Here is a 7,669-nt window from a genome sequence, read left to right as displayed (position 1 = left end):
CTGGGTGTCCACATCACTGAGGACCTCACCTGGTCACTGAACACTACACAGCTGGTCAAGAAGGCTCAGCAGCGGCATATTTTCCTGAGGAAGCTGAGGAAATTTGGGATGTCAGTCAAGATCCTCAGCAGCTTCTACAGCTGCACTGTGGAGAGCAACTGACCCGCTGTGGAGAAGATCACCAGAAACCACACGTCTGCCCTCGAGATGAAGGTTTAGAAGTCCGAAATCCAGAACATCTCGAGTCAACAACTCCTTCTTCTCCACTGCTATCAGACTCCTGAACATCCATGAACATATCCTTATTTATCTTGTTCCATCAACCCTACCTAACTTGGCATTTGTGTATGGACAGCAAAGGAAGAATTTCATTGCACAGAGAAATGCCATTTCTTCTGTACACATGACAATAAACACTTTGAATCTTGACTCTTGAATCTTGAATCTGGTTAATGGTTCTCCTGTGTAGGTACTCTGTATTCCTCCTACAGTCCAGAGATGTTAGGTTACTTGTTTTTTCTGAATTAGTTGTGGATGTAAAGCAGATACAGGGGTTGAACTTTGTTGAATGAGGTGCTGTATAAGAGTATGTGACTTGTGGTGTATAGCACTTTGAGCGGTCAGTAAGCCTGGAAATAAAGCAAGCACAGCAAGTATCGATACCAGCGCTGGTAGTGGTATCATATTAATACTAGCGCGATAGGATCAATACCTTGTTTCTATCCTCTAGTTCAGTATGTAGCCGACTGGATTGTGTCAAATTAATACTTTTTAAAAAATGTAAATATTCCGCAAACACCCAATATAAAAATATCTGAACCTTTTTGTGTTGTCACATCTGTTTTATTTATAGCCTATAGCACATTTAAACAAGAGAAGTTGACTCAAAGTGCTTTAGAGATTGGTACATTTCATTTCAGGTATCCCAATTTTTATTTTTTTTTAAAAAACATGAAATGCTGAAAGGTGTGATGTTGAAAGTAAAAATCATTGATTTACTGGTCATTAAAATGTGTTCAGAAATTGCAAACTTATGATGATTCATCTCCAAAGTCTTGACACGTGGCTCTTCCCTCCATAAGCTGCCTTTATAAGTAATAAATCTAAAAGCATTGATACCATTATTGGTATTGGCAATATTGTCCCTTTTACTTGGTATCTGATTGATACCAAAATTTGCAGCATGCCACAGTACTCCATTTCACACACAAATGATCATGATGTTCCATTTCTAAGAACAATAATGTGCCCTGCATATATAATTGAGGATTTTTTGCACTATAATAACTCTTAGTGCATTTCTGTGTAATTATTCTGCTACTTAATTTTAAAAAAGACTGCTGTGCAGACTTTGAACTTACATTACAGAAATATTCCCCCTACTGTTTGAAAATGCCAAAAGACATGCATTTCATTTTTTTTCATTTAAATTTTTTAAACCTAAACTCAAGCATACTGTTTACAAGATATTACATGCATACAACCAATCAGTCAAAACATAGTTAGTTTACAGTTTTGCATTACTTTTGTGCCATGAATTCAACTAAACCAGAGCAGATAAACATTGTTCCTCTTAAACAAGGTTAATATTAAAAGTTGGGATGGAAACAAGAGGCTGGAAGAGTGAGTAGTACAACTAGTAACAGGTCAGCGACATGACTGAGGGGAGAAAGATATATATGGGTTTTAAATGAACATATTCTCCCATCCAGACAAACTCTTTTACAGGGAAGGCTTTGTATATCACACACCAAATTAGACCAAGTCCAGGATACTAGTATCCATGCCTGATCTTATGGGTCCAATTCCTTTAGCCTTTTAAGCCTTGGGGGCCTCAGCCTTTGCCTCTTGTTGTTTGGGAGCCTCGGCCTTTGGTTGCTCCTGTTTGGGGGCCTCGGCCTTTGCCTCTTCTTGTTTGGGTGCCTCGGCCTTTGGTTGCTCTTGTTTGGGGGCCTCGGCCTTTGCCTCTTCTTGTTTGGGGGCCTCGGCCTTTGGTTGCTCTTGTTTGGGGGCCTCGGCCTTTGCCTCTTCTTGTTTGGGGGCCTCGCCCTTTGCCTCTTCTTGTTTGGGGGCCTCGCCCTTTGCCTCTTCTTGTTTGGGGGCTTCAGCTTTTGGTTGCTCTTGTATTCCACACAGAGTTCTTTTAACAGAAAAAATTACAATAAAAATATAATATGTGCATCAATATCACAATACATATAATAGTAGGCTCTGCTGATTTATGTTAATCAAAGAGGTAACCATACCTAGCTTCTGCAATATCTGTTTTTATGAACTGGCACGCTGAGCTGTATTTTGCTAGTTCCTGCTTCAGAGTGTCTTCTTCTGTTGTCCAGCTCGTCTTCTCTTTTTCCTGGTGAGCTGTAAGTGTTATAAATTACAAGATGGGTTCGAAGCTAGTATGAGCTTAGTAAAACATACAAAAAAGTCTTTACTTTCTTTACTTCCAACTACACGACTACTTTCATTCACTAGACTTCATAAACCATCACTTACCTTTCAGACTTTTTAACTGTATCTTTGCTGCTGCCACCTCATCTGTTATTGTCTTCTGCAAATGCAAAGAAAAAGCTCAGCAACACAAAGCACTGGTGAAACCACAGAGATCAAATTTGCACAAATGGTTTGCAGAATGTGAATGTGATAAGTATGTAAATATAAATGATTTGGAGAGAAAAAACCCACAAGAACCAAAGTGGAGTAAAATAGTGGCTCGCTTGGCTTTCTCCTCAGCCACATGCACAATGATGCTACACAGCAAAGGCACTTCCATTTGGTAATGTGGCATGTAGAAGATATATAGCATTTATAGACCTAGCATAAGCACTAGCCTACATGCTGTTTTTCTTACAGTTGAAAGCACCATCCACTACTGTTTCTTTGGGTGAAGGAGTATGCTAACTTTCCCAATAGGGCCTGCAATATATACAGCAGGGGCTATAATATATTGTTTGAATTAACAAAAAAAAAAATCATCTTTTTTTTTTTGATCCAAATCACAACATCAATCACATCAAGGCATTTTATATTATATGGCACAGACCCTGTAACAATACAGAGAACAAGCCAACAATCAAATGACACCTCTGAGTAAGCATTTGGTGACAGCGGAAAGGAAAATCTCCCTTTTAACAGGAAGAAACCACAGGCAGACAGGCCAAAACTACTGCTGCAGCAGAAAGATTTAGAATTGGGTTATATCATAAATCAGAAATGACTGAGCCAGAACAGTTCACATGATGAAGAATTTACAGGTGTTTCTTCTTGCATTAACCATTAGACGGCCTCAAAAACCACGAAGACAAAACAAGCTATAAATCAAAACACTGTGCTGCATCATTAGTAAATTTACGTAGCCTACATATGAGGAACTTGCCAATACAAACGACCATGTACGCTGTTACTCATATTAATTAATAATTGGATGCAATGTGGTGAAGAAGAAACGTGCATCATGGGAAGTGAAATCACAAACCCATTGCAGCATAGCTACGGGATCCATCTATATACTTTATCAAGTTTTAAGCCTAATCTTCAAAAGCGGGGGTGCTGGATGTCAAAGACTGATATTTTGTACAGTAATGTAGGAAATCAGCTTCAGTTTAGTGGTGGCATAAAGTCCACTGTCAGGCGGATAAGCCTGATTTTCTGAGTGCACCCGAGTACACCTATGCTCCTCAACAGGTGGAACGGGTTTTGGGAGTTACACTAGCTGTCTCTACCCGTAAGAATTACAAAGAAACAAAAGGAATACAACTGTGTGAACCTAATAATTATAAATATTTCTACTCACCAGGTCTCCCTGGCAGGATTTCGCATCTCCCTTTGACTTGTCCCCGTCGGTCTGGAGCTCGTTCACCTCCTCCTCCAGCGCTTTATGCGCAGTGCTGGCCTTTTCCAGCATGTTCTGCTTCTCTGCCTTATCGTTCTGATATTCTCCCAGCACATCATAGGCAACCCGCAGTCTGACATCCTGAAACTTGAACTGCTTCTCGTATTTTTCGTGCTCACCTTTCCGCAGTTTCATGATCCCCACTAAAGCGACCGACACCACTATGGTCGCAGGTAGCAAAAATGACTTCATTGTTTGCCCGGCGTTGAGAGCCTTCCTTTACTGTGGAAAGTGAAGAGCGGATCTTCTTACAGAGCGGCCTCTTCGACGTTCACGAGCAAAGTTGCTCTGTGCGTGACCCTGGCAACACCGTGAATGAATTAGTGAGTCACCTGCTGTTACCTGGATTGGACTTTAATCATTGTGGTTGTTCCTGAGCTCGTCAGTAAACACGCCCTCTCCTAGCATGCCGTGTCTAAAGATAGACAGGTTGGGCCTGTTGGCTTTGAGCAAACTGGTTTGCCATAATAGGCATGTGGTCATGCATGTAGGCCTGTATACACACACACACACACACACACACACGCACACACACACGTATATAAATTAGTAGGCCAAATAATAACCTCCATAATTCAAAAAAATATGTACGAAGGTAAACGCACATATAGTTCTGTAGAAAATATAGTGAACTGCCTTTCTTTAAAATAAATAAATAAATGTGTGTGTGTGTGTGTGTGTGTGTGTGTGTACTATGTTGAAAGCAAACAGCAGGTGTTAGGCCTATAAGAGAAAGGCTCGAGATAGGCTGATCATGATGCAAATACATCCCAAGTGTTTGTTTAAGTGACTGCCAACAAGAGCAAGCGAGAGAGAGGGAGTGCCACAGGAGGAAACAGGTGGTTTGTCACGCCCATCCAGTTCAGCAGGTAACGCAGCCTGCAAGTTTCCCGTCACACCGGCGGACTGGTAAGGAGACGCGTGCGCAAGGTCGGAGACCTGGGATGAACAAGTGACCCTCAAGAGTTCTTCATCGTGTATCCCGTGTCTCCCCGTCGAAACCAAGATGAAGCTGGCGATGGCGTTAGTTGGCCTGAGTGTTGTTGTGATGGGTGTCTTGATTTTCCAGGTCGTGCATCAGGAATTCCGCCTGAGTCACTTAAAATTCCGCTTAGTGGAGAACTCGGCGCAGGTTACCAGGAAAGAGGAAGGCATAGTCGAACTGAAAGCCAAAATCTCCGAGCTGCAGAAATCGCTGGACGACGTCAACACAAAGGTGGAACAACTGAAAAAGAAAAAGGCAGAAATTGAAAAGTCATCGGAGGACGCGGGTAAAAGTCTGGCGGCCTGTACCACGGAGAAGGCAAGGCTCGCGGGCGCACACACGCACACAATTGCACTTTGACTCTCCACAGGTTTTAATTCATTTGCATGCTCGTGCAGTCTAAACATTAACAAAAAGAAAAAAAGAAAATGATCATGTGACTAACTGTAATACATTTAAGTATTTGCTTGATTGTCTCTATTTGAGCTTCATTCCGCAGTAAACCGTAACTGCTGACTTCCACTTGTTTTCGCATTAGGAGAAGGCGGAGAAGACGAGGGATAGTACAACTGGGGAAATAGATAAACTCAAAGGTAAGCCAGCTTTCTGTTTAAGTTCTGCTTTGTTGTTATGAGCTCTGGACTGACAGATCTACAAATATGTTTGCTTCTATACAATGATATGGATCACATAGGAGAATAAGACAAGCATTTCTCTGTTTGCATTTTTAAATGCACTGGGTGTCGTCCCCCCCAATTGTCTACAAAAGCAGAAAAAGAACTGTTTCATTTTTACATTCCTTTATGAAAAACCTGTAAAACCAGCTGTTGCAACACTGAGCCACACGGGCTTACTTGGAACGCAAAGCTACCAGTTTCAAATAATACATTTACACTCTCATATGTTATTATCTTTTATTGTCTCAGACAATCATGAAGCGGCTAAAAGTAAAGCCCAGGAGAACATTCAGAGCTTGAAAGAGGAGATTTTTAATAGAGATAAAGCAGTCTGTGCCTTTCTTGATACAACCAAGGACAAAGGACGGTAAGATTTTAATCACCAGCATGCATCGTCAATAATAAATTGGATTACCATAGATCACTACTGGGGGCTACTGTACAAGTCTATTTAACACGCCTCTATTGCAAAACTGAAAACTGTCTTTTGATTTCTTGATTTTTCAGGAAGTTGTGTGAAAATCTTCAACAATCACAGTGAAGTCACCTCAGAACTGTTCAACAATGACTACCAACTTTTTCAGAAAAATATTTGTGCATCCAAGTTTTGTATCACCTCTAAGGTTATTATGGAATAATAACAAAAAAAGAAAAGAAATTCTGTGCATTCACTCAGAGAACAAGTATACAGACATGTGGAATAGAGAAATAGAATTCATTTCATATCATAAGAAGGCAATGAAGGTTGTATTTGTAATGTATAATGTGGGGATCATCCGACAAAAATTCTATGTGCTCAAAATGTTGCGCCTAATATGATGATATAACAATAGAAATAAGCAATGTAAATAATAGAAATAACTATTTGGTTAGTTATAGGGAAAGATTATGGTTTGGTTAAAGTGACCCTCGTATCAACGTTTGCCACGTCTGTCTGAGCGTTCTGTGACAGTGTGTTCGAGCTGAAATAACCCCTGCAGAAGCTGTTTAACTGCTATGGTTGGGTACCTGATGTGAAACACTGTAGTGTCTCCTTTTATCATATTATGTTTTACTATTTTTTAGTTATTCTTTCGAATGTAATAAAAAATAGCAAAAGTTCACTTATTATTGTAACAATGTACAACACTTTCATTTTAGCTCAGGCAGTAATGAAAAAGCGACCTTGCAGTTATTTTGCACTGGTTTTATGATCGTGGAAACAATATTTTTGCTAAAATAGTTCCTGTAATTTCTTGTAGTAAAATAAACCAGATAGTTTTTTTAAAGGACACACGGACCCAGATTTTATTCAGTTTCTGTTTGGTTTTTATAAATTTGATGTACTATTAATGCTTTGGGCCATAAACAGCAGACCTTTAAGCAGTCTAGAAAATAGATGCAATGTGTGTAAAAGTGTAAAAGCATTGTATATATCAGTTAATACGACTCTGAATATAAAGGAAGCCAAAATGATAAAACATTTTAGATTTAAGAGGCAAAACCTAAATTATCACGTCTGTTCAAATTAATGCTCCTTTAACTCCCCCTAGTGCAGAACCTAGGTTAAGACAGAGCATGTTACTGATATTGTGCTGATACAACTGAGGAAACACTTTCTTACAGGGGATCTTGTTTGGAGGAAACTATTAAAAGTACAATCTGAGTACACTGAACTTGTTACAAAACGTCTTGTATGAAATTAGATTGCCAAAAGCATTTATTGTGGGTTTAATGAGTGCTGTATGGATGTACAATTACTAAATAAAGCGTTTTGTGTTCCTAAAGTTCCTATAAGTTAACAAGCGCAACCTTATTATTGCTCATTTCTAAATATTGTTTTACCTTTACCTTTGCGTTCATGCAGTTCCCTTTATCGCCTTCAGCTAATCTGCAGGCAAGATGCCTTTCCTTATGGTTTCATGATAAGATAAGATAAGATAGAACTTTATTAATCCCTCGGGTGGGTTCCTCTGGGAAATTCGACTTGTATAGCCTTGTATTGAAAATAACCTGTATTTGTAAAGTATATAACGACACTGAATCAATTACAAACATATGATAATCACAAATTATTATTATAAATAATGCATTAATATTCTAAATGTTTTGTTTTGCTGTTGTTGTTCTTTTGAA

The 7,669-nt window shown here is 39.4% G+C and overlaps 2 protein-coding genes across 2 annotated transcripts; one reads left to right on the top strand and one right to left on the bottom strand.

Annotated features, from left to right (window-relative positions):
* Nucleotides 1-834: 834 nt before the first annotated feature.
* On the bottom strand, nucleotides 835-4,324 carry LOC146564361 (uncharacterized). The gene is made up of 4 exons (XM_085292104.1): nucleotides 3,794-4,324; nucleotides 2,497-2,551; nucleotides 2,247-2,361; nucleotides 835-2,140 (listed from the first exon to the last, which is right to left on the bottom strand). The coding sequence occupies exons 1-4, from the start codon at nucleotides 4,082-4,084 to the stop codon at nucleotides 1,819-1,821; spliced, it is 783 nt and encodes a 260-aa protein (XP_085148230.1). The 5' UTR covers nucleotides 4,085-4,324; the 3' UTR covers nucleotides 835-1,818.
* Nucleotides 4,325-4,668: 344 nt separating this feature from the next.
* Nucleotides 4,669-7,323, top strand: LOC146564360 (uncharacterized). Its single transcript, XM_085292105.1, has 4 exons — nucleotides 4,669-5,195; nucleotides 5,416-5,470; nucleotides 5,804-5,921; nucleotides 6,062-7,323. The coding sequence occupies exons 1-4, from the start codon at nucleotides 4,899-4,901 to the stop codon at nucleotides 6,093-6,095; spliced, it is 504 nt and encodes a 167-aa protein (XP_085148231.1). The 5' UTR covers nucleotides 4,669-4,898; the 3' UTR covers nucleotides 6,096-7,323.
* Nucleotides 7,324-7,669: the final 346 nt, after the last annotated feature.

Source organism: Mchenga conophoros, linkage group LG11, assembly GCF_057382185.1.
Source record: "Mchenga conophoros isolate Kocher_MC1m ecotype Shallow Benthic linkage group LG11, M_conophoros_male_GT1.1, whole genome shotgun sequence".
NCBI lineage: Eukaryota > Metazoa > Chordata > Actinopteri > Cichliformes > Cichlidae > Mchenga > Mchenga conophoros.
This window is presented reverse-complemented; position numbering and strand designations above follow the sequence as displayed.

Excerpts from the sequence above, each read along its gene's own strand:
- LOC146564360 (XM_085292105.1), top strand. The coding sequence starts at position 4,899 with ATGAAGCTGGCGATGGCGTTAGTTGGCCTGAGTGTTGTTGTGATGGGT. Across the intron at positions 5,471-5,803 it reads GGAAATAGATAAACTCAAAG|ACAATCATGAAGCGGCTAAA; the intron begins GTAAGCCAGCTT and ends TTATTGTCTCAG. Across the intron at positions 5,922-6,061 it reads ACAACCAAGGACAAAGGACG|GAAGTTGTGTGAAAATCTTC; the intron begins GTAAGATTTTAA and ends TTGATTTTTCAG.
- LOC146564361 (XM_085292104.1), bottom strand. The coding sequence starts at position 4,084 with ATGAAGTCATTTTTGCTACCTGCGACCATAGTGGTGTCGGTCGCTTTA. Across the intron at positions 2,552-3,793 it reads AATCCTGCCAGGGAGACCTG|AAGACAATAACAGATGAGGT; the intron begins GTGAGTAGAAAT and ends TTGCATTTGCAG. Across the intron at positions 2,141-2,246 it reads ACAGATATTGCAGAAGCTAG|AACTCTGTGTGGAATACAAG; the intron begins GTATGGTTACCT and ends TTCTGTTAAAAG.